The 26,728-nt window shown below is 43.1% G+C and overlaps 1 protein-coding gene across 1 annotated transcript in view; it reads left to right on the forward strand.

Moving 5' to 3' along the window:
- GLI3 (GLI family zinc finger 3) overlaps nucleotides 1-26,728 on the forward strand; it is a 281,368-nt gene that overhangs the window by 192,767 nt on the left and 61,873 nt on the right. The window contains exons 6-10 of the mRNA XM_065883363.1: nucleotides 3,220-3,366; nucleotides 7,899-8,100; nucleotides 21,371-21,584; nucleotides 22,550-22,663; nucleotides 24,688-24,828. Coding sequence (XP_065739435.1) covers nucleotides 3,220-3,366; nucleotides 7,899-8,100; nucleotides 21,371-21,584; nucleotides 22,550-22,663; nucleotides 24,688-24,828 — 818 coding nt within the window. The remainder of the gene's footprint in view (nucleotides 1-3,219; nucleotides 3,367-7,898; nucleotides 8,101-21,370; nucleotides 21,585-22,549; nucleotides 22,664-24,687; nucleotides 24,829-26,728) is intronic.

Below are 26,728 nucleotides of genomic sequence, written 5' to 3' on the forward strand. Positions count from 1 at the left end.
GTATATTTAGACTGGCCCTGTTGCCATTCCCACATTGTGCATGTGTAACCAGCACATTTTGCTCACCTTCTGATGAACGCTTTCCTGTGCTGCATGTCTGAAGGACACGTGTATACAGATGTGTCCACTGGAGCCACACTTTGCAAACTCTGGTGCACATAGGTATCACCTGGGGATGGTGATAAAATACTGTTCTCTTTGGGGTGGGTCCAGGTGTGGCCTGAGGTTCTGCACTTCTGAGAAGCTCCCAGGTGATGTCAGTGCTGCTGGTCTAGGGACCACGCTCTGAGCTGCAAGGTCGTAGCGAACGTGATGGGCCGGCTCTGTTGTATGCGCCCTCTGTCCTTGACCAAATGAACACTGCAAGAGGGATGCGGTGGGACAAGAAACAAACTTTGACTTTAATTCTCTTATACTTGATGTTCATCTTAAGCTCCAAAGCACCAAATTCCTGTTGTTCTGTTGGCCTCCCAATTACTTGTCACCTGACTCTTTTAAATTGGACCGGTGCCTTACACAAGTACCCAATGATAAAATGCTCCTTTGGTTCAGGAAGAGCATTTCCCATCTCACGCACACATATACAAACTCATTTGCCCACAATTGCTAGCGTCTGAGTTAAGGTCCAGGATGGCGTAAGCTGTATTGATGACAGGTAGAGGATTATGAGCTCTCTGCAGCAAACCGCAAATCTCTGATGCTTGTGTTGGGGCACAGAGACACGCGAAGCAGTCCGTCTCACCCAGCAGCACGGTCCACATTCTCCACTCAGACGCTCCCCGAGGCTGGCCGTGCGTGGTGGGGATAGTAGATGGAAGCTTCCTGAGGTGTTTCAGTAAATATCCACTCATTCATACAAGAAGCTGTGCTCCAGCAATAGCTGCTGGCTTACTTTTCTCCCTCTGATTCAATGCAGGGAATATACTTGCAATGTCCCTAATGAAGAAGTTTTGCCATTTCGACAAGATTCACACTTCAAAAAGAGAACTGTAAAAGAGTGAGATTGGAGTTCGTTCTGCTTTGGATTTGGTTTTCTAGTGGGAAAAATGGAAAGTCACCTCCATGGAATACTTGGGGGTTCATGGAAGTGACTAATAAGAACAGAGGGAGAGAGGGGTCGAGAGGTCAGCTGACGATGGGCTTGGAATGTTGCCCGGCTTCTGGACATTTAGTGGGGCCACTGAAGTTGGTACCTCTAGTTAAAACATCTTGTCATCTGCTTTCCGTAGTATCTGATGATGAACATGACTAAAATGTTCTTTGGTTCGTTGTCCTGCCTCTCAGGAGTCCAATTAATACCCAAGTCAGGTCACTAACATTTGTCTCTTGGGGTCTGTGATTTTTGTATATATCTCTCTGTCTTTACGATGTATGAGAAGTATGTGGACACATATAAAAAAGAATGAAGTAATGCCACTTGCAGCAACATGGATGGACCTAGAGATGATCATACTAAGTGAAGTAAGTCAGAAAGAGAAAGACAAATATCATATGATATCGCTTATATGTAGACTCTAAAAAAAAAATGACACAAATGAACTTATTTACAAGACAGAAATAGACTCACGGACATAGAAAACAAACATATGGTTTGGGGAAAGGGGGTGGGAGGGATAAATTAGGAGTTTGGGATTAACAGATTCACACTACTATAATAAAATAAACAAGGACCTACTGTATAGCACAAGGAACTATATTCAATATCTTGTAATACTTATAATGGAAAAGAATATGAAAAAGAATATATATGTGTGTGTGTATAACTGAATCACTTTGCCGTACACCTGAAACTAACACAACATTGTAAATCAACTCTACTTCAGTAAAAAAATTAAAAAGTACATGGACACAAATGTAAAGCCTACACAGACCTATCACTAGAATGCTAGTGTTTCTACATCATAATGATAAAATTAGCTTTTGTTGATCGAATGCTATGTGCTAAGCGCTTTCCATGCACCATTGCCTTCACTGCTCCCAGCAACTTCCTGTGAAGCTGTAAGAGGTGGAGCTGGGATTTGCATCCACATCTTAGTGTATTTGGAGACCACCCTCAGAACTGCTACAGCGTCCTGCAGCTTTGGCACATAAATTGGCATGCAGAAACCGATCATTATCCCACTGCTATAGAGCTGACGCTTGCCAGTAAATTGCTCCAGATTGATAGGTGTATTTCTTTTTGATTTTGTAATGAAAAAAAGAGGAAAAAAAAGAGCTTTAAAATTATGGAACACAAAATTGCAGCTTGCCACCGTCATGTGTTATTAAAGCCAGCTGTGCTGCCTTTTCCACTCGTGACCCAGGGTCCTCCAGTTCCTGAGAGCTGACTCAGACCCTCCTGCCAGAAGACTTAGGGATGTATGTTAAGTATGTCATGAAGGACGTCATGGTTATCTAAGTTGTTTACGACTGTAAGAAATGTGGAAAAATAACTGCACATACAGTTTGATATGACACTTTTTTCTTTAAGATTATTTATTTATTTAATTTATTTTTGGCTGTGTTGGGTCTTCATTGCTGCGTGCAGGCTTTCTCTAGTTGCGGCGAGCAGGGGCTACTCTTCGTTGCAGTGCGCGGGCTTCTCATTGCAGTGGCTTCTCCTGTTGCGGAGCACGGATTCTAGGCGCGCGGGCTTCAGTAGTCGTGGCACACGGGCTCGGTAGTTGTGGCTCACGGGCTCTAGAGCACAGGCTCAGTAGTTGTGGTGCACGGGCTTAGTTGCTCCGCGGCATGTGGGATCTTCCCAAGACACTTCTATTTGAGGGAGCAAAATAGGGGAATGAGTGTACAGATACATACACACATATTTTGGGTTGGCCAAAAAGTTCATTTGGTTAATGAATACGTTGTTCAGTAAAGTTCTCGGTGAAAATGAAGAATGTCTTTTATTTTTACTGAAACCCGAACGAACCTTTTGGCCAGCCCAATACAATTTAATCATTTGGAATTCCTGGTGATTCTTCAAACTCACCTCGAAAGTTTTATCATGTATTTTATTTTTTCTATTCTTTTCCTTCAGTTTTATTTTCGAATCAGTGATATCTGGGAGACTTCAGTGAAAGCACGATTTGAGTTCAGGAAGTTTTCCTAGAAAGAACCGTAAAAGGAATGGCTGATGTGGGCTGCATGGCAAACGGACTTCGGGATGTCTCAGGGAAAGCTTCTTTTTGGCCTTCTTTCAACTAGTAACCATGTTTTCTTGTCTCCTCTTCCATCCAGCCCCCCACGCTGGAGTCAGCCCAGCGGAATACTACCATCAGATGGCTCTGTTAGCCGGCCAACGCAGTCCCTATGCAGACATCATCCCCTCCGCTGCCACCGCCGGTGCAGGGGCCATCCACATGGAGTACCTTCATGCCATGGATAGTAAGTGGCGGGCCCCTCTTCTGTAGTCCTGGGCGTGGCCAAGCTAACTCATGAGAGGGAGAGGAAGATACAAAGATGGGTTGATTACCTAACTTTTCAAACCAGAGGAGGAGGAACCACCAATACTTGAGACTCTGGTTGCCTTGGTTTCCCAGGAAGCTTCCACAGATGTGGCCGTCCTGAGACTCCCGCTTAACTCACTTCATATCAGTGAACTGGAAGATACAGGCGATTGTAATTTAGCAGATACACAAAAACCTAGTCAGCCCTGATTGTCTTGGTAGCAGAATAAGGGAACGTGTTTGATAAGATGAATGTGCTTCGTCCAGTCATTCCTTGGTTTTATAGATTTTATGCTTTATAAATTAACTAAAAAAGAGACCTATACTCGGTTTTACATTTTTCATTGATTGATTTTTTTTCTTATTTTCCACGTGTTTTCTTTACATTAAAAAATTCTATCTCATTGAGACCTCTTACATAGGAAAAATAAAAACATTTCCACATCGGGAAGGGCTACTTTTAGCCCTCTACCTAGCAGTGGAAGCAAATGGGATCATTGGTTGTACTTTGTATCACTTTATTTTGGGTCCCTCAAGGCTTATGACATGTCCTTTGTGTCACTTCTCTAGACATATAAACAAGAGCCTATGATTTTATCATTTTTCAGAACATCCAAGAGTTCTTATTTATTTGGATTCTTTAAGTCCACATCCGTTTGCCAGGCGCCAGGAAGTGAACCTGAAACATCAACCAAGGTGTACCTAATGAAACCCTTTGAATACGACGACAGTATGAGTTTGAGTAGGACATATGCTCGAGGTTTTGTTTGTTTCTTCTAGTAGCAGTGATTAATTTGTGATTTTCCATGTAGGGTCTGTTTGGATTCTTCTGTGACAATGGGTGGACCTTGGTCTACTCTCTATTAGTGGTTGATAATTCAGTTCTCAGATTGAGAATAGAGAGAAAATGATTGGTCCACAGGGCATAAAATCTACAGCCTTGGTCCCCTTACTGTCATGAACTAACTTAGCTGTGTTACATACGAACACAGCTTGAGTGGGTTTCCAATGGCGAGCTCATTACCACACACAGAGTAAGAGAAATGTGTTACATCTTCCGCAGGGATTTTGTTTTCCACTTTGTAGAAGAGAGAGTTTCCATTTCAGATCCATCATAACCATGTTTCAATTAGGGATTATTGGGAAAAAAAGTTGAGTGTTATTATGCAAATTAGTTATTTAAAAATCTGCAAATAGAGAATTAAAATAAGAGAGAATCCTTGAAAGGTCAGCCCATATTGCCTTCTCTGTTTGATGAGAATGTGTTTAGTCAGGCAATGGCAGTTTTTATCTAAATAAAGGATGAAGCTACCCTTTTACTTTGTAAAAACTAATTAAAGGCATTTTAATTTGCCAGAGTATGTGGTAAATTGATTGTCATTAACTAGGAATTTAGATGTCCTATCATTCATCACATAAAAAGAAACCTCCTTTTTCTTTGTCAGAATCTTTTATTAGAATAGAGAAACAAAACGATTAACAGAAAGCCAGATAGGAGAGCTCTGTGTTGGAACAGTAAGAGTGCTAGGGTTTAGATTTAAGAAGGAAGCCGTATGATCAGTGAAGAACTGGGCCACTTCTCTTTCAGCAGTTTTGAAATCCACACCTCGTAGTTTAGCTGTCCCCTTCAACAGATGACCCCAAATCACTGCCCCAAATGCTGACAACTTTCTCTTTCTATGCTTCGTTGTTAGGGGGTTGGGAAGAGCATGATAAAGGGCTGGAAAGTGCGTAAAGTACTATATCCCTGCCCTCTAAAATAGCTGAAATAGCATTTAGTTTAATGGAACATAACCAGAATGTTATGTTTTAAATTTAAATCATAGCAGACTTTTTCAAGGGAGGAGTGAAATGACTTTAAATTCCTACATTGGCTCTGCAGTAGCAAAACCAGAGGCAAACTGGGATCGAGCTGGTCATCCTGATCCACTGTTACAGCTCTTCAGAACTCTTCCATTAGCAGAAACGGCAATAAACTGGATTCAGACGCGCACCTGACTTTTAAATGTGCCAACAGTGGGCCTACCTGGGTTTCAGCCAGCTTCAGGATAGGGTATTTACGTGTCGCACGTTAGAAGGAACAAGTCTGTTTTATGGCTCTAATTCTTCCTTTGGGGATTCTAGTGACCTTTAAAGACAGGAGAGCAAGTAATCCCTATAAGGAATATCCTAGAGAAATCCTAGACACTCATGAAAACCACACTATTTATACTGGTGGAAACTGACTTAAATAAGTACCCATCTTGGAGGGAAAAGCAGAGGATCCGGACCATCCAGGCCCTGGGCAACCTGGAGGCTTCCATGGAAGGGATGAAGCCAGGCCCTGGGCTCTGTCCTTGGATGATGTGATGGGGATATAGGCCTCTGGTGTTTTATAGCCCTCAGACGGCCTCCTTATCTATTTAGTGTTTTTTAAAAAATCAGGAAATCACCTCTATCTGGAACGTCCTGTTACTTCTAACTCTGCCAGGGATCACTGAATCGCACTGAGAATGGTTACTTTCGAGGATGATATGGAAACTGACCAGAAGTCTGGTTTGTCCCTGGAATCCTTTGGAAGTGGAATGCATTTCTTCACTGAAAGACTTTTATGATGAAATTAGCCTCTCATAGTGAGTAAAACTGAGACATTTATGTGTAAGGCAGATGCCATAATAAAAATAAGATGCTGGTTTAAATACTAAGAGCTGTGAACATTGTAGGATTGTTATTTTTGTACGACCATGGCCTAAATCAGGTTGGTAATGAAACTATTCTAAATGAGGAAATTCAGTCTTCAATGTGCCTGAAAGAAAGCTTTGAGTAGGTACCACATTTGTCATTCAGATTGGTTTTCCAGTTTCATCTACATGGATGGTACTAAGTTCCAGTTTATGATTTATTTTTTATTCACTATAAAGTATATCTATTCATTTCTATAATATTATCTATAGAGTCATATTCATCTATTACACTTCATTAAATTATCTCAAAGCATATGTTGGATTGTTATCTTGTATCAAGGTCCATCTCTGGTGAAGAAAATATTCCCAATGAGTTTTCTGGAGACCAAGTGCCTAGACTTTTTTCTATAAAGAAGGCTTACCTTCTACTTCAGTTTTCCGGGGACCCCAAAATTGCCATGTTCCTGTAAGCAGGTGTACCCATGCTTTGAAATAGAAACCCTCCGTTATTTCTTAAAAGTATCATGTTTGATTTTCCTCTTACCTAGTGGTATTGTGTTCTCATTCTGTCATTAAACTTTAGTTTGATGACTCTGTAATATAAATGTGACCTTAGAAAAGGCAGGAGTGGGCCTGTGGGCCATTCATAGCTCTGCCCTAATTCAAAGCTCTACCATCTACCAAATTGAAGGCAAATGGACATTTAATTTTTAACTCTCCATGTAAAGAGCATTGTATTAAGTTGGCAGGTGTTTAAGTGATTTACTAACCTCCAGAATAGAACTTCATCAGTGGAATCTTCTTGAAGTCTCAAAACTCTTATAAATGCAGAGAATTAATTAATCGATTGACTGATTGATCTAATAACCAGAGGCTTAAAATTGACTCATGTTATCTTATTATAATGCTTGCAGGGTTTTTCTCCCCCAACCTTGGAAAATCTGTAAACAAACCACGTCCCAAGCTTTTAAATGTTTCTTGGGACTTAGGCTGTATAGATTATGGGGAATTTAGGGCAGCATTCCTCCATCTTGGCGCTACGGGTGCCAGACGATTCTTCATGGCGGGGTGGGGGGGGCTGCCCTGCCCATTCCCGGGTGTGCAGCAGCTTCCCTGGCCTCTAGATGTTTCTAGCACCCCATGAGTTGTGATAACCAAAATATCTCCAGATGTTGTCACATGTCCCCTGCGGGCAACATCGCCCCCACCCCCCGCCCGCATCGAGAACCATTAATTTAGGATAACGTATTTATCAGTTTTGTCAGTAAAAGCCGTAAGTATTCCGTGGATCAGATAACTACAGAAATCATGGGGAAATGCGGGCATAACTAAGCTGGATTTTTTTAATCTTAGGATACTTTAATTCATTTTTTTCCCCTTCGGCTCATTGCCTTAAAACGGTGTGCATTGCGGTGGGGAGGGTGGAGTGCGGTGCGACAGTGGGAACCACTGTCTTTGTCGCTGGCGGTGAATTAATGATGAGCATATCTAAGCAGCTGTCAGATTCATAAATCACTGGAAATGAGAGGGAGAACACATAAAAAGTCTCTCCCTTTTGTTTAGCAATTTATCATTTTGTCTGCACATTAATAAACAGAGCTCCCCCGAGGTAAGCCCCTGGAAGATAAATATTTCTCCCTAATTTCCTCAATTGTACCCAGTAGATCACAAGTGGAGGAGAGAGGTACTTGTCAACGCCGGTCGCAGGCTTCTTATCCTTCACTTCTTCCACGCGGGGTAGTCGGAACAGATAATGGGTACAGAGTCCAGCCGCAGGTAATCAGGTTCTGTTTTGTTTATACAACAGGCACCAGATTCCCCAGCCCCCGGCTGTCAGCCAGGCCAAGCCGAAAACGTACACTGTCCATATCACCACTGTCCGATCATAGCTTTGACCTTCAGACCATGATTAGGACGTCTCCCAACTCCTTGGTCACCATTCTCAATAATTCCCGCAGCAGCTCTTCAGCAAGTGGCTCCTACGGCCACTTATCTGCAAGTGCAATCAGGTATGTATTTTCCCCAAATCCATGATGTGTTTCTTTAATGAAACGTCACTGCTCGCCTGCACCTTGCGTTTGCGGTACTGACTACCTACAAGGAAGGATTGCAACAGGACACCGGGGAGGACCCGGCATGCAGATGTAGGTCACACTTCACTACGATGAGTCCCAGAGCCAATTATTGGGCCGAAAAGAATTATTTTGCAGACATCAGTTAGCAGCCCATTTAGAGAAATCGTAGTTATTCAGGAATGGAATCCCCTTCCTAGAGACAGTGAGTAATGGCAATCTTTTTATCTTCTTACTAGTTATAGTTCCCTAGAAGGAAAACCAACTTTGTACCTGATTTGGGCACACTTACAAGGACAGGGACAGAAATAAAAAAAAAAAAAACAGAAGTGGGACTTGCCTGGCGGTCCAGTGGTTAGGACTCCACACTTCCACTGCAGGGGGTGTGGGTTCGATTCCTGGTCGGGGAGCTGAGGTCCCACAGACCGTGAGACATGACCAAAAAAGAGAAAAAAGACCAGACGTGAGTCTTGTCTCATGGGGGAAAAGTGTGCATTGGGAGGAAGAAAGAAAAGGGGACCGAAGGGTTTTAAGTCTAAAGGAATTGATGGGTCTTCCATGATGAATATACATATTAGGGAAACCATAACAGTCCAGAAAAAGAAAAACTGTGTTAGCAATAGTCACATACCATATTTACTAGAAATGATGAATACCATTATTTTTTGTCCTTAATGTTTCCATTACGGTTTTAATTCTTTGCTTGTTCAGCTATCAACAATCCTCCTTGGCAGGCAAGTTAACGTTTAAATATTATAAATCCCCATTTTGATATGATGTCGTTTTCTTCAGCATCTGTCTTTTAATATGGTCAGGAAAGTGTGGAAACACGGAACAGAGCAAATAACTCTGATTGTATGATAGCAGTCCGTACTTACAGCGGAGATTGTTTCAGGATTAGCCGATGTAGACACGAAGGTAGGCTTTGGAGTCGGGCAAAACTGTAGTCAGATTCCAGCTTTGCCACCAGCTGTGCAGACCTTACTTGCCTGTAGGCTCTGAAATTCAGTCTTCACATTTGTAAACTACAGACAAGACAGCCACTGTCGAGGAAAGGGGTACCTTTTATTAAAGCTGGTGTGTATGGGCAGGGCCTGGATGAAGACCCCTGCCCACGGGCAGAGCCGCAGGAGAACTACCCCTGGTGGTCCATCCAGAGGATGAGCTACCGGGGCCCGGCCATGCTACCCGCAATGTGATCACCCCAGTCTGGCTCCGAGGAAGTACGCCCATCTCCAAACCATGGCCTGGCTGTTCTGCACTCCTGGCAGATTTCCCTGGGCTCATAGATCGCCATCGACCTTATCTCAGTTTGCTGAAATCATATCATTATTATGTGGCTCGACTAGAAGTCATAGCATCAAAGTGGTGGAAATGAGGTCCACAGTGAAATTCACAGGAGTGATATTCACACAGAATCACTTTGTGAGCATATTTTCTTCCCTTCTGCTCTCTGCCCAGCTACCGTGACTTTTCAGAGCCTCTACAGGACTTAGATTCGAAAGCGGTACACAGATAGTCTCAGTGCTGTCTTTTTTCTTACCCTGGCATCTTCACCCGTTTCCTCATCTCCTCACCTTTCCCAGGTAATCTAGTACCAGTCCTTGAGAGACTGTCAGTATCCTGACTTGGAATAATCGTTGTCCCCTGCCTCCGAGGAGCTACCACAGATCTGATTATTCTCATTTGAGCTGGAAGCAGAGATTCCTAAGTCCAGTCAGGCCCCAGGAGACCCGTTTGCAGTCAGGTGACCAGCGCCGTCGGGCACACAGTTCTTTCTTCCCTTCAGCGCCTCACCAGTCTGTCTTCTCTCTTGCAATCTGACCTCTCATTCTTCAATACACAGCCCCTGTGTGCTAGGATAAGATGTAGTTTCTGATGCATATAAAGTAATACAGATAACCCAAGATGAGATCGGCTTGCTGGAACAATACAATAATTAGAAGAATTACGACCAGCACCACCTGCCAGTCCTTTAGCCGGAGTAGCGTTAGTGCTTCACTTGCTCTGTTCCAAGTTTCGCTTTGTGAAATCTAAAGACCGACTGGAGGACTCCTCAGTAAGCGGTAGGGCCGGTGGCTGATGGGAAAGGAAGCAGCATGAAGAAATCTACAAAGGGTAACTTTCTCAAGAGGGAAAGATACAGGAGTGCATCTCATCTCTGCTTTGTACCCAGGGACACGGCAGGCACAGGAAGCGCTCACTGTTTTCATCTGACAGCAGTTTTGGAAAGCGTAGTGTTATTCTTGTTTTATGCATCAGCACGGAGGGTTTTGCAAGAGGACCAGCCCTCCAATTCCTTGCTTTTTAGTTTGCCCCAAACACGTTTGACTTGCACACTTACATGTTTTCTAATCCTAATCTGCTTCTCGTGTTGTCAGTGCATACAGTAACGGGGTCAGTTTCTAAAGATGTTTTTCAGTGTGTAATGACACACATTCAGTTTTCTAAAAAAAGTCTCCTTCACGCGTGTATCCCAGTTCAAATGCTATTCTCTAAGAGGCTGGTAATAGTAGGGACCACTGTTCGAAATTCTCCCATTTACTTGCTCATCTAGTAGTTGCTATATGTCTGTCTCTACTAGAATACAAATTCCAGAAGGTCTAGGACTGTATATGTTTTGTTCATGGCCACACTTCCCAGCTCACAACATCTGTGCCCTGTCACCTTGATACCACTCAACAGATATTTCTGGAGTGAATAAATGAAGGAGCTCTTTAATGAGCCATTAGAATTCTAATCGCCCTCCTTATTAAAAGGAAGTTTCCATGTGGTGGATGAATAATGCTGGCTTTCAGAAGGTTATAGTGTATATGGATAGTATATCGTATAGCCATAGGTTGATAGCTGTATGGAGATACAGAGGGATGGACACAAAATAAAGGGATAAAAAAGCAAATGTCCATCTTCAGTTTGTATATGGTTCTTATGTTTATGTATTTACTTAATAATTCAGACTGCTATAAGAATTCCATATAAAGCACATATTTATTCACAAAAGCCTAGCTACATCTTAAAACATAGTACTTGATTGTGGCTAACTTATTAAAACATATTGTCCAAATGTATAGCAAAAGTCTTTTTTATATCATAACTGAGGACATCATTCAAAAAAATAACTCCGTGCACTTAAAAGGATGTTGTGAAATAGTTAACTGTCTCAAAAAGTTTTAACTTCTCCATCACCCTGAAGACTCCTGTCTAAGACTAGCTGATTCATGTTTATCACATACAGCCTGTTAAGCCCCACCCTCTCTGGTTAAGGCTAGTATTATAAATATTCAGTTAATGGCGTTAAATTAGAAATAGTTTGACCTCTGCTAATACCTTCCCCTAGAAATCGAACTCCCATCTGAGGAGAAGGTGCTTCAACTGACCCTCATCTTCCATCTTCTAGCAAAAGTAAAGGGAACGAAGAAATGAGTAATCTATTCATTTCTAACCCACCAGTTACAGCTTTCTCATTTTGGGTTTAACGGCGAAAATGAAGATGGCTTCATATCCTTAGTAGTTTCAGGTCTGGTTCGGCCAGGACAGACATCTCAATGAAGATGAGAGCTGAGTGCCCAGAGCACAGCTTCACAAATCAGTGCGTGTTTTCTGTGGCTGGCACTGACCAGCTCTGCCCGGTGACCAGAGAGCAGGGGTCTTTTCTTCTGCACAGCATCAGCCCTCCCAGACATCAGGCCCCGGAGTAAGGATGCATCTGGCAGGTCCAGTGCCACTTCCTGAGAATGGTAGGAATCACCGCAGCCTCCACAGCAGCTTGACTCTGCGCTGTTACCTGCCATGAGTCAACTCATTTGTGTCAGACAAACAACACGAGATGACTTGGGTGGGAAACATCAAAGAATAGATGAATCCACAGCCGAATGACCAGGGTCCTGGAAACTCTCTGACTGCATCTTCTGAAAACTACGAGACAACATTCTCTTCCCCTAGAATCAGTGAAAACAATGAATCCTCACTAAAAAGGATAGTTTTCATTTACTTCCAGGTGTGGCCATTGGTTTGAGGTAGTCTTCCATTTAATCCGTGACTCCTTCATTTCGCAGATATTTGACTGCGTACTTAACTGTGTGCTGGTTGCTGTGCAGGACATGAGGGCTGCAAAGATGCATGAGAGACACGATTCCTGTCCTCACGGAACTCACGGAAGGGAAAGGCCTCCAATCAGCACAGGTTGGAGGTGGGCAGGGCCAGATCATGAGCAGGGTGGACTGCTGATCCCAGAACCATAGGAAGCCTTCGAGGCCCTGGTGAGGCTGCATTGTTTTAAGGACCGGGGAGTTTCACGGGCTGAATCAAAGGCGCTCAACTGCTTACGTGGGCGAAACTGCCAGGTCTAACTGAATTTCCTCTCCTGTTCCCCTTATTTCCTTCTCTCTTAAAAATCCTCCAATAGGAGGTACGACTAAAAGGATTGGAAGGAAATGCTGTTTATAAGAGGCATATAATAATGTCTGGCGATGTTTTTAAAACGTTGGTGATGCTTTTTCTGACCATGTCTACATGGCTGACCAGTTACACGATTTGGGTGCTTCAGGCCAAATCTCACTGGAGAGTGTGTTACTGCTATATGTGTTCTTGGAGGTTTTGGCTGTTTAGTGGCAACCCAGCTTCTAAAACCTTTTAGGACTCTTGCATCCTATAAAGCCTAATGTATTTTTGTCCAAAGCAATGTTGAAAGAGTGCATATGCCTCGGTGTAAACATTGGGATGATACTTAACTCATTTTGTGAGCGTGTGGGTCTTTATGCGTGGGCTCATTACTTCTTCCGAGGCTGCTGGGTTTTCCAGTGAACTTGCCCCGGGGGGCTTTTATGGATGGACGTGGAAGCTTTACTTTTTTACTTTCAAATAGAAGCACATGCATGCGTGTGTGTCCCTATACCGACATGTATACAGATGATAATGGCTGTTGGCCTGTTCTCTGCAAAACTGGGAAGAATTGTTCTTCCTTTGAATGGCAGCTGTGGTACAGTAAATTCCACAGCTGGAACCAGAAAGTGGACGACCTCATTAGTATGACAACCACAAAGTAACCACAAAGTTGGTTTTGATTAGATGCCTCCTTCTCCCCCTTGCTCTCTCTTTCCTTGAAGCCAGTTTCTGAAATTTGGGGGCCCCCATGTTACAGTGTGGACTGTTGCCTGACTCCACCTCCGGTACTGGTTTCATGAACAAGAAATAGGAGAGATGGGACACTGAAAAGGAAATAGCATCTTTGGATTCGTCAGCCTATATAGAAAACTGGGTTAACTGCAATATGAAGGTTTTTTTTTTTTCTTTTATCAAAGTATAGTTAATTTACAATGTTGTGTTAGTTTCAAGTATACAGCAAAGTGATTCAGTTATACATTTGTGTATATATATTCTTTTTCAGATTCTTTTCCATTATAGGTTAGAATTTTTTTTTTTTTTTTTTTTTGCGGTACGCGGGCGTCTCACCACTGTGGCCTCTCCCGTTGCGGAGCACAGGCTCCAGACGCACAGGCTCAGCGGCCATGGCTCACGGGCCCAGCCGCTGCACGGCATGTGGGATCTTCCCGGACCGGGGCACGAACCCGCGTCCCCCGCATCGGCAGGCGGACACCAGGGAAGCCCCGTTATAGGTTATTACAAGATACTGAGTATAGTTCCCTGTGTTATGTAGTAGGGCCTTGTTTACCTCTTTTATATATAGTAGGGTGTACATGTTAATCCTAAACTCCTAATTTCTCTCTCGCCTGCCCCCTTCCTGCTATCCCCTTTGGCAACCATAAATTTGTTCTCTATGCCTATGAGTCTGTTTCTCTTTCGTAGATGAGTTCATTTGTGTCAGCATGTTTTAGATTCCACATATAAGTGATATCAGATGATATTTGTCTTTCTCTGACTTACTTCACCTAGTATGATAATCTGTAGGTCCATCCATGTTGCTGCAGATGGCATTATTTCATTCTTTTTCATGGCCGAGTAGTGTCCCATTGTATATATATACCACCTATTCTTTATTTATTCGTTTGTTGATGGACATTTAGACTGTAGCATGAAGTTTCTTAATCCCAATGCCCGACCTGAAGAAATACATTATAAAAGCATCACATGAGTTTCTTTTAAGGAAGTCTTAAAAATTCACATCTGAAAAAAACTGACCAACTAGGGCAGTTGAAAAAAAATGTGTGCATAGGTCGTTAGCATTGATTTTACATTTAAAACATTTCCTAAGAACCTATAGCTGCTACATACTCTTCTCTCCTCTTCACTTTGGGTAAGAGATGGTGCCTTTGTGACTCAGGCCTTCCTGTGACCACCCATGTCAGGGCTCTGCTCTGGTTTAATTCTCTCATCAGTCTCTGGCCAGCCCAGCTCCATGCCTGGTCCTCCAGGTCAGGGAGGGGTTCCGGAGATGAACCCGGAAACTGATGATGAGCCTTTCGGCTGAGTTCCCGGCAACCTCCCTCGTCCTTTCCCACATTAGCACAGAGGAACCCCAGCACTGAGACTCAGTGGAAGGAGATGTTCCATGCGGCTCTAAGGAAAAACTATGATTTTTTTTTTTTTTTGAAAATGGGTAAATGCCATGTGGATTGACGTCATTAAACAATAAAATAGAAACTTTTACCTGCAAGCACGCGGTGGCTGGGTGATCCATCCTCTTGCCGTCTTTCTTATACTTCCGATTTATTTTTTTCTTTTTTGGCCGTGTTGAACGGCATGCGGGATCTTAGTTCCCTGACCAGGGATGGAACCCGTGCCCCCTGCAGTGGAAGCGCAGAGTCCTAACTGCTGGACCGCCAGGGAATTCCCCCCAGTTTTTTTACATTCACTTTTAGTTAGAAACAGATCTCTTCAATGTTGTAATTGGCTCTATCTGCCCTCCCAATATGAAGGACTACAGCGGCCCACATCACGCTGCTTTATTTATTGTACTGGTATTAAGTTATCCAGCCCATCCCCCATCCTCTTACCCTCCACCATATGCAGAGTTCCTGAAGTGTTTTTAAAATACATTTCAGGTTTGTCTCGCGTGCTATTTTAATTGGTTTTTATCTTTTTGACTTGAATATTAATGACTTTGAAATGCCTGTATGTATAATAGGGTTGAATACATCTTAACAAATGATCTTCTACAGTATGAACTTTTAGTGTCCCCCACTAATACAGCATTTCTATAATTAAATGTGAATTTACAGATTGATCAGAGAGGTTCTGTACAAATGTTGACACACATCACTTCCTTGGTGTGAAAAAAATAATGTTTGTTGTGAAAGTCAAGCATGATTATGGATCTCAAAGTTGTATGTATTGATTATACATTTGTATAATTTGTATACATTTGTATAATTTGTAACTTTCCAGTTACAAATAATTATTTTATTCTTTGGATATATAAAAGGGATCTGTCGAAAGTACTCAGCTAAAACTTGTTGAATTAATGAATGAGTGTGTGGATTTTACGATATTTATTTTTTATTTAAAAAAATTTTTTTATTGAAGTATATTTGATTTACAATTGTGTTAATTACTGCTGTATAGCAGATTGATTCAGTTATTCAGTTAAACATATATGATGTTTATTTTAGTTGTTTAACATCCTGTCTTTCTAATTACACCCCAGATTTCAACCAGATTGAGCATAGTTGTTGAGTTCCCAGACAGAAGAGTTCCAGATAAGGGAGGGGTTACTGGGCTATTTACTGCAATATTCAGAAATAAGACCCGGTTTGCAAAATTTGACCCCAGTTTGAAAAGTGTATTGACAAAACGTTACTTCGGATTTGTGATGGAGAATAAATACATCAAAACTTTCTTAACGATTCAGACTTTGGAAATTTTAACATTAAATTTTTGGAAAATAGAAGAAATAGTTTCCACTCAGCGATTTGCTGATCACTTTTAACTCAGCTCAGAGCAAAGAATAAAAGGGAAATTGACCTCAGTAGTTATCCTTATTTAGAGTTCGGTCCCCAAGTCACTGCCTACCATGGAACGAATGCTCCTTTAAGGTATTTTATAAAACTAAGAATTCAGTAGCCGTAAATCGGTTTTGATGGGTAAAAATTATACTTGGTGGATGAGGACACCACACACACTATAGTCAGAGATCGAAAATCCACATTTTTCTCATTTTCTGCTTTTTAGAAAAATACAGGACAGATTAACATTAGAATTAATTTATTCTGGCTTTCTTTTTTCTTCCTTTTATAATTTTTCAAAAATTTTTTGGAGTATAGTTGATTTACAATGTTAGTTTCAGGTGGACAGCACAGTGATTCAGTTATACATATACATATATTCATTCATTTTCAGATTTTTTTCCCATATAGGTTATCGCAGACTGTTCTAACTGTTGTCCTAGAAGACTGTTTCTCCAAGTGTTCTGTGAGGAACGCTAGTCTCTAAAATCTCCAAATGTTGCTACGAACCATATCTGGGGTGGGACATTTGGAACACACATTCAAGTATTAAACCGTTCCAGGGAACCCCGGGGCTGTATTCCTCAGACTTTATCACCTTGGCACTTCTTTTTCCTTTCCTCCCTAACACTTACTTTTGGATGACTGTGTTAGCACATTGCTTGGGAAGATCTGGGCCATCTGACACTTTCTAGCGATCTTATCGATTAAATATAGATTAACAGTTGCAAGTCACATTCTTATAAATGTGTGTTTTTAATTATCCCATCTCTCATGTAGTCATCTAGAAGAGAAGTAAATGCGATAAAAATTTTTTTAATTATACTTGATTAAATGTTGAGTGAAGAGAATTCAAAAATCAGAACATAAACTTAATTGCTCTTCAGTTGATCCAGAGAAAAGAACAGGGTGAGCAGAAATGTAAAGGCTTTGAGGTCATAAAGCTCAGGTGGACCATGTTTTAGACTAGACTGTCTCCTTCTTTTTTTTTTTGCTGTACGTGGGCCTCTCACTGTTGTGGCCTCTCCCGTTGCGGAGCACAGGCTCCGGACGCGCAGGCTCAGCGGCCATGGCTCACGGGCCTAGCTGCTCCGCGGCATGTGGGATCTTCCCGGACCGGGGCACAAACCCACGTCCCCTGTATTGGCAGGCGGATTCTCAACCACTGCACCACCAGGGAAGCCCGACTGTGTCCTTCTTGAGAGGAGACAGAAGCGATGTATAAAATTTTTCAACAATGTCAATACTTTGTATTTCTAGGAAATTATGGAACGAATACATGAACTGTTTAGGAAGATTTGTTTTCAGGGCTTCTAAAAAGAGAATTTACTTTTCAAAGAAAATTCTGACCTCTGTCAACCAGCAGTCTGTCCTCAGCAGCTGAAGTTCTATAAAAATGCACAGAGGACCTTTGTACTGTTACTACCTTTGTACTGTTTTATAAACACGTTGTCAAATTGCTTTTCTTTGAAGTGACTTTTCTGAGTTCAGTATGCAGAGTAATGGCCCCCAAAGATGTCCACATCTTACTCCCTGGAACCTGTGAATATATCACCTTACAGGGCCAAAAGAATTGTGTAGCTGTGAGTCAGTTAAGAGTTTTTGTTTGTGTATTTGTTTTTTTAATAGTCTTCGTCGCAGCTTTGTGTGTCATAGCAAACCACAACACCCTGAGATGCAGCAAAAGAACGCGCGTAGAACATATAAGGAGCGTACATAGCAAGCGTGCTATACTTAGACTCTAAGATACCATTCAGCAAAGGAAATGATTGGAGCTCAACGAAATGCAGCAACATGAAAAGATATCACAAGCACAATTGTGACCAAAGAAGCTGGACACCAAAGGTTACCTCCAGAGGTTACCACGTAGACTTTAACACATCTGAACTTACAGTGTGTGGCCCAGTTTTCCCCAGTTTTGAACTTGCCGGTGCAATCATGCAGTAGGTAATCGTTGGTGTCCAGTTAAGGGTTTTGAGATGAGGAGATGATCAGGTGGCCCTAGTATAATCACAAGGGTCCTTATAAAAGGGAGGCAGGAGGGTGTTGGAGTTAACAGGGAATCAGAGGAGGAGGTTGGGTTGAGGTGGGATCGTGAACCTCGGATGGAAGCAGCCTCTAGAAGCGGGAAGAGGCCAGGTGCCAGGGATTTCCAGAGAAACGCAGTCCTGCCCACCCATCTGAGAATTCTGACCTCTGGAGCTCTAAGGTGGCAAGCGTATTTTGTTTTAAAACAACGAAGTTTGTGGTGATGTGTTGCAGCAGCAAGAAACTCATACCTAATGGGGGTGGTTCGGTCACTCACTGACTCATCTCGAGGGGCTGCCCCGTGCCAGGCAGTGTTCCGGGCACCAGGGGTCAGTGGGGGACAAGACAGACCAGAGCCCAGATCCCCTAGACCTTCCATTGCAGAGGGAGGGAGAGAATATGGTTTCAGAGAGCCTCATCCTGCAGCGAGAATACAAGTGTCAAACAGCAGAGCATCATGGGTGAGGAGCTGCAGAGGGGGCTTGTTTTGATGGGGGCCTCAGGCTTAGGAGGCCCCTGTGTCTGAGGAGGTGACATCTAAGCTGGAATTTGAGTGACCAGAAGGAAGCAGCTAGGCTGGCTTCTGGAAAGACACAGCAAGTACCGGGATGCAGAGCTTAGGAAGACAGCTCACTTGGGGTCAGAGAGCAGGGGATGGTGGCCCCGATCCCCTGGCCCCCCCGCCACCGGTGGGAAGTTCTCAGAGGTTCTTTCCATGCATAGGCTTTGTAATCCGGAGCAAGCAGCCTTCCTTCCAGGAGCTGACGGCAGCGCCCGCTGTTGTGGGATGACACGAGGTGTTCCCTGTGCCCACTGTTGCCCAGCTCTTTGCACGCAGAGGAGAGAGGGTTTCCCTTAGCAGTCCCTCCTTATGAATAATCAGGGACTGCTAAAAATCGCTGGTCCATCCTGTATGTTCTCATATCCTTTGGAATCTGATAGTTGACATGGATTTTAGGGAAGGTTTATTCCTGTCCCCTGGTTTGACCAGCGAAAACGCAGCCCCAAAAGGGGATGTTACCCACATGGGTTGAAAGCTGTCGCAGCCTCTCCTGTATCTGAGGTCAGAGACTTTGCACCTGGGGACGGGGGCTGCAGCACCAAAGCTGGTCCTTCCTTTTGTCTTCTACATATTTTTAAAAGTAAAAAATCGACCTACTCTGTCTGGCTATTAACATTTGTAAATTGCATTACATACAAAACTGAGGGCATTTTCTGCCTTGTGAAACGTTTTCTCGAATGGTCTGGCTTCTTAATTGGGTCCTGACTTTTTTGAGCCCCCCAATATTGGGCCCCCCAGAATGAGAGGTGTACATGACCCAAGGGGCCCCCTTCCCAAGCCCACCTGCTCTTTCAAGCTCATGAAACTCAGGAAAGACGCATGGAGGTTTGTGCAAAGTCCATATCACATTATAAATATGTGTGTAGTGGGGTCTTTTAGTTTTCCTTTGTTTTTTTAATGAACAGAATAAGGTAGTTACACTTAGTAATACCCATTCACCAAAAGGAAAGGAGGGGGGGGGTGGGTTAAATCATTGTGTTTTTTGATGAATGGCTTGTACACCAAAAAATAAATTGGACAAACTGGCATAGAGCTCAGTGAACATGAAATCAGCTATTAGAAGAAAGCTTGTGAACAAATTCTGAGGCAGATATGCATCTTTTGATTAACGCCCTATCAATCATCCACACAGCTACCTTAGCTAAGTCTTGCTGTAATCATTCATGGTTGCTTTCCGAAACACTGGCAGAAACTATAGCGCTGCAGAAACAGAATATTATTAGTGATTTCTCCCTAACTTACTGTGAACAATGACTGTTTTCACCAGGTTTCTGCTCTCCTTTATTAAAGAAATACAATACAGAATGAAAGGAGAGTTCCTCCAAGCCCTGTGAAATTCTCCTAAGGTATTCTTAATGATATTCAGTCTTAAATGGGCAAGCTATTGTAACGCAAGGTTCTCCGTAGGAATAATAGTAATGTAATCCCATCGACACCACCTTTTTATGGATTGTAGTCAAATGGGCAAAAGGTGGAGTCACATTAATGAAGGGAGTATATGTCTTCGGCGCTATTACTTAAAGTTGTTGAAATGGTTTGAATTTTGTTATTGTAATTATTATAGTCTCAGTTAATGCGCTTAACAGCAATAGTAATTAACCCACCAGATTGGGAAATTTGCATGAATTCTACCTTTGACTTAGCAAGAAACCCTGATTCTTTCTGGGCCTTACACAGCAGGATGGAGAGAATATCTACATATATATATATATATATATATATATATATATATATATATATATTTTTTTTTTTTTTTTTTTTTTCCCCCACTGAGTGTTTTTAAAGGAAGAAATTTTCACAAATGCCATTACAGTGTTTCATGCATTTTTTTTTAAGCCATCAGCAAATTCCTCAAGAGCGTTTCATTCTTTTAAGAGGATTGGGTTCCTAAACTATGGTGGTGCAGAGGACGATTTGGCACTGCCTACTAGTCCAGAAATCCTTAGGTGATGGTGTGACTTCCTTAGAACTTCCCGTAGCCTGGGAAATACTCCGGCATAATGAAGTGGTGACAGGCATTAGCATGTATAATGGGCGTTAATAGACATTTAATGCTCCTTAGCTGCAAGAGGGAGCGGATGCTCTCCCATTGGAATATTCCGCAATCAAAGCCCATTGATCACCGATTGCAGCCAGGAGAGGTTAATCCATCAGCTTCTGTAACCAGACGGCACTGATGGAAATTCTTTAGGTGGCATTCAGGATGAACCAAGCTTTCCATCTTTACAAACAAATGAGTGATATGACAAGCACGGTGTTCAAAACACATTTAACCAATTGATTTCCTTTCTTCTTGTAATAAGATCTGGAGACTTATGAAAGCATGCAGGGTGAGCATAGATGAAAAGAATTGCTCCGTGCACGGGAACATGTGGGATGCGGAGCTGAGAAAAGTACTATAAAGCATGTAGTCACCCATTCTCTTTGTTATAGAAAGTTTGTTATTGCAATAAATAGTTGTTATTGAGCCGATGTCTTTTGCTTCCGTTCTGCTGAAGTTTATCTCAGGTCTGCGTGTCTGTGCCAACGCCCACGCGTGTCCTGTCTGAGCCGTCAGCTTTCTCTAGGAAGTTTCGAGATGTTCGTCGATCATTTTTACCTTCTAATTTAAATGCCCAGCCCTGATGCGATTTGGGGACAAAAAACTAGGTATAAAGGTGCGGTGGTCTCTGTGTCCCGTGTAAATGATGGTTTTCCCTTTATTTCCCACCCGCAGCCCTGCCCTGAGCTTCACCTACCCTTCTGCACCCGTGTCTCTCCATATGCATCAGCAGATCTTAAGCCGACAGCAGAGCTTAGGCTCGGCCTTTGGACACAGCCCTCCGCTCATCCACCCCGCCCCAACTTTCCCGACACAGAGGCCTATTCCCGGGATCCCTACGGTTCTGAACCCTGTTCAGGTCACCTCCGGCCCTTCCGAGTCCTCACAGGTGAGAGAGACAGCTCGATGACCTGGTCTGTCTTGGGAATCATAGAGGAGAGCCACGGGGCCACATCAGCTGTGAATACGCGCAGGCCAGTGGCATCCTCACCGCTTCCATACTGCAGCCTGTGGTCCCAACCCAGGGCTGTCATCTTCAGATTCTGTGCCGTGTGTATGCTCCTCAAGAAACGAGAGCTTCTTCCACTAGAGTCATTTTAGCCTCGGCGGAAAAGCACGCTGCTTGATCGGGCTTCCCTCTGACCCTGTGCTGTCTATAGCCCGTTCAGTAAAAATACATCCCATGAGTGGGTTGCTGTCATCTGGTTCCTTTCCCCTGCACTATTAGAGTTCGTTAAAGCCTGGATCCCAGCTCTTTTCCTCTAGCTTTAAAAAGGCCCAGGGAGTTGCTACTTAGGAGTTAAAAACAAAGAGCTGTCTCATGAATGTATATCCTGGCTTTTAAAATATATATATATCGGAGTATGATTGGTTTACAGTGTTGTGTTATTTTCTGCCGTATAGCAGAGTGAATCAGTTATACATATACATATATCCACTCTTTTTTAGATTCTTTTCCCATGTAGGTCATTACAGAGTACTGAGTAGAGCTCCCTGTTGCTATACAGTAGGTTCTTATTAGTTAACTGTTTTATATATAATAGTGTGTATATGTCAGTCCCAATCTCCCCTTTATCCCTCCCTCCCCCGCTTCCCCCCTGGTAACTATAAGATTGTTTTCTACATCTGTAACTCTATTTCTGTTTTGTAAATAAGTTCATTTGTACCATTTTTTCAGTATATCCTGGCTTTGAACACATTTTCTGAACTCTGCTACCTGGAAATAGGAGCCATATCTGTCATCATTCTAGTGCCAAGGAAGCTCGCTCTTCTCGACTTGTGTGTTTTAGCTGTGGTCCTGCTCATTGATCAGAACTTAATTTTTGTTTCTGTCCCTGCCAATGTGACCCGCAGAACAAGCCCACGAGTGAGTCCGCCGTGACCAGCACTGGCGACCTGGTGCATAATAAACGCTCCAAGATCAAAGCCGATGAAGACCTCCCCAGCCCGGGGCCTCGGGGCCAGCAGGTGAGGGAGGCGCCGGCTCTGGCTCCCTCCAGCCTGGCGTATTTTTACAGCATTGGCTTGTCTACCGCGTTCTTGGCCTTGGGCGTTACCCACACATTTAACAAAAGGCCAGGTCGTTTCTCCAGCTCAGAAACAGACACACAAAAACGCAGGCAGCTTTGTAGGGTATAAACTGGAGTAAGTGGGTGGATGTGTTTATTGTTGACCAGGGATGTGAACAGGCTTCAGTCCTTGGCCTTGATCTTGGGCCAGAATTACAAGCTGCTGGCTCTCAGCCTGAGCTGGGCAGACCAGGGATATTCCTTATAATGATCATGTTCTTATTTTTTCTTATGTTGCCACTTCCTACTGGCCAGGAGACCCTGCATAGCCAGGAGGGATCCAGCGACAACTAACCTAACCTAAGGCTACTTAGATTCTTGTTCTTTACCCCAAGTCCTGGAAGGACAAGTTTAAAAATTCCAGTCTTGTCTCTGCTGTTACTTAGATCCTAAACCTCAATTTTAAAAAGGTGTAGATTCGGACTTCCCTGGTGGCGCTGTGGTTAAGAATCCACCTGCCAATGCAGGGGACATGGGTTCGAGCCCTGGACCGGGAAGATCCCACATGCCGCGGAGCAACTAAGCCCATGCACCACAACCGCTGAGCCTGCGCTCTAGAGCCCACGAGACGCAACTACTGAGCCCGCATGCCACAACTACAGAAGCCCGGGCGCCTAGAGCCTGTGCTCTGCAACAAGAGAAGCCAACGCAATGAGAAGCCCACACACCTCAACGAAGAGTAGCCCCCGCTCGCCACAACTAGAGAAGCCCACGTGCAGCAACGAAGACCCAACGCAGCCATGAATTAATTACTTTAAAAGAAAAAAAAGAATGTGTAGATTCTGCTTGTAATCTTCTCTTGTAGGTTCCCTGGGCCTGATACGGAGCTCAATGAGTATAATTCCCAGAGATAGGGGTTGGACGAGAGTCTGGATGTCCACAGAATCTGGACCTTGCAATGTTCAGGCTGCTTCAGCCCAAACTTGAGAGTGCTTAAGCCCACGTTTCCTTTTTAGGGAGCACTTGGAAGATGGAACGAATGGGGGTCATGAGCTCTGAGAGCCATCGTTCTTCTTGCATGTTGCTGGTTATGCCTAAACACTTGTATACAGCTTTTACCATCTAACCTCAGATTAGATCCCGAATTTACACACCTCATCATCTCCCAGAATTCTGGAAATCCTTTGTCTTTTCATTTCTGCAAAGCTGCCTTAGAAGACTAGAAAAGACTCTACCGACAAGCTTTAGATGCTATGGTTCTTGGGCAGAGAGTGTACGCTTGGAGACCGGAAAGTGAGCCCAGAAGACGTCATCCCTGTAAAAATCCACACAGTGCCTCTCACAGCCTCCAGTGGCAGGGAGAACAGAATTAGAATTAGCAGTAAACCATTTCCCTGGATTCCAACATAGGAGAATAAACAAATTACTATGCTGAAAAGAATTTAACCGAAAGAACAGTCTTTTGGATAACGACTACATCACCTAGTTTAATTGCTTTTCTTAAGAGATGACATCTTAGGTTGTTCTCACCTTGGTATTCAGGACAGCAAAGTTTGGCCTCAATATCTTACCGACCTTCTGGTTTGGACCGTTGCCTTTAATCACAAACTAACAACCTTCGAAGGCATATTGAGTAAATCTGAAAAAAATGCACAGAAATGATTCCATCTTTGGTTTCTTCAATTCACAAAACCCAGCTGATAGACTTGGGCTCTATTTTATTTTCCCCCCAAAAAATTGCATCCGGAGGAAGACAAGCCTACATCAGGTTTTTCATTTCTCTTCTTTTTTTCTTTTTTGACTTTTTATTTTATATTGGAGTAGAGTTGATGAACAATGTTGTGATAGCTTCAGGTGTCCAGCAAAGGGACTCATTTACGCATTTTCCCCTTTAGGTTGTTACATAATAGTGAGCAGAGTTCCCTTTCTCTTCTGTCTGATTTTGTCTCTCTTTCTCCTCCCTTCCCCACCCCTGCCTTTCAGGAACAGCCTGAAGGGACAACCCTGGTGAAGGAGGAAGGGGACAAAGAAGAAAGCAAACAGGAGCCTGAAGTCATCTACGAGACAAACTGCCACTGGGAGGGCTGTTCTCGGGAGTTCGACACCCAGGAGCAGCTGGTGCATGTGAGTGAAGGGGGCCGGGAAGGGGGCTTTACAGCTATGTGACCTTTCCTGCGGGGTCAGCTCCCCTGACCCCATGCTGAGTCAAGTTTCTCAGCTAGCAGCCTAGCAAACTGGAGGGAGCTTGATGACTTTCTGAGAATAAAGAGAATTCTGAGCCATGGTGCTTGACCTGTTCAGTCAGCTAAAGCTGAGTGTAAAATTCAATAAAGTCTTCAAGAGAGAGCGTAATGACTCTGATCCCATAAGCGAGAAAACACTGTTTTGAGTTAGCGACTTTGATGGTTATTGAGTAATAGTAAGCTGGACATGAATTATTATTAACCTTTTAACCAAGTTTGATTTTAACCAAGACCCAGTAGCAATGGAAAAAACTCATAGAGGTGGGGGACGTCCTTTTTCTCCCTCCTCCCTTTCCCTCCCCGACCCTCACCAGCTAAGGAGTTTCCCATGATTTTAGGCGTCAGTTGGTACTTGCTATGAGAAGTGGGTAATGGTTTGCGATAAGCTGTTAGCACAGTTTCTTGACTTGAAGCCAATCCTTGCGGGCCTCACAGTTCCGTGGAAAAAGCAATATATATTTTAAAATGTGTCTAATGATGTATATTTTTGAAAACTGCAATGTGGTCCGACTGAGAACCTCAGCTCGCCTTCCCACACCAGATTCAGAAGTCTTTCCCGTACTCCCTTGCCAGTTATTTCAAATAATGCAGGGTACCCCCATCTACATACCTGATTAGCCCTGTTTCCTTGGCCCATGCTTCGTCTCTGTTTGGTACTTTCTCAGGCCAGTAGAATCTCCCTGGCACATGGGGCCAGGAGCAGTTGAGATGGAAGGGCATTCTCATCATCAAGGATGACACGATGTCAGAGCACAGGGTTGCATTAAGGCATTAGGATGGTTTGCTACGTGTAGCCCTTTCATAAGCTTTAAATACGACAGCAAATCTGACAGAGTAACTTCCTCGTGACCCCCCCCCCGCCCCGTCACCTACACACACCATACACACCCCCATTCCATTCTCTTTACTTTTACAGTCACTTTTTATTTTTAGATGATCTGTATCGCTTGATAACCCTCCTCCGTTTAAACACTAAGATTATACAATTCCTATTTGTTCTTATCCTCTAATATATACCACATGCTGCAGTTACATTATAGTGTCAAATATATGGTTTGCCAGGTTTTGAGATCCATCATATACAGAATGTTTTGAGGGCTTAACATGACCTCAGGGTTTCCCCCCACCCATTTCTTTTTTGATCATGTCTCCTTGTAATAGTATAGAGAGAATTCTAGATTTCTCTGCGCAGCAAGAAACTAGAAAGTCAAATGTTTTTAATTAAGGTATATTTCCAGATTTTTCCATGAACTTAATTTGATTCTTTCTCTTTAATTTGATGCAAGTGTTATTTAAAGCCAAGCCTGACTTAACAGCCTTTTATTCTTGCTGATTGTTTTAATGGAAACCACAGACATTGTAACACTAAAGGGGAAAAAAAAAAAAAAAAAAAAGCTTGGAAGTTTTCTTTTAATGTGGGGAAGTAAACCCAAAGAGGAAAGAATGCCAAGAATACCCTCAGTGATAGAGCAAGTGAACACCGTACATGAGAAGAACTGGTGGCACAAAACCTGCCGTCATAAACGAGATGCTGCTAGGGAGCGCTGCTCGCCTTTTAAAACATCCTTCTGAGAGAGGACACGGTCTCATGGTGCCTTTTCTGTGGATAAGTCATTGCTGTTTCCAAGGAGTGCTGTGATTTTTGTTCAGCTGTTAGCAAATGAGGAAGGAAATTCCAAGTCTACATTTAAAAGAAATTGTGTTCCTCATCAGAGGCCAGTCTTGAGATAACATGTCGGGGGGTTGTGGTTATACCTTGACATCTTCCCTGCCTTGTATGT

This window comes from Phocoena phocoena, chromosome 9 (genome assembly GCF_963924675.1).
Source record: "Phocoena phocoena chromosome 9, mPhoPho1.1, whole genome shotgun sequence".
Lineage (NCBI taxonomy): Eukaryota > Metazoa > Chordata > Mammalia > Artiodactyla > Phocoenidae > Phocoena > Phocoena phocoena.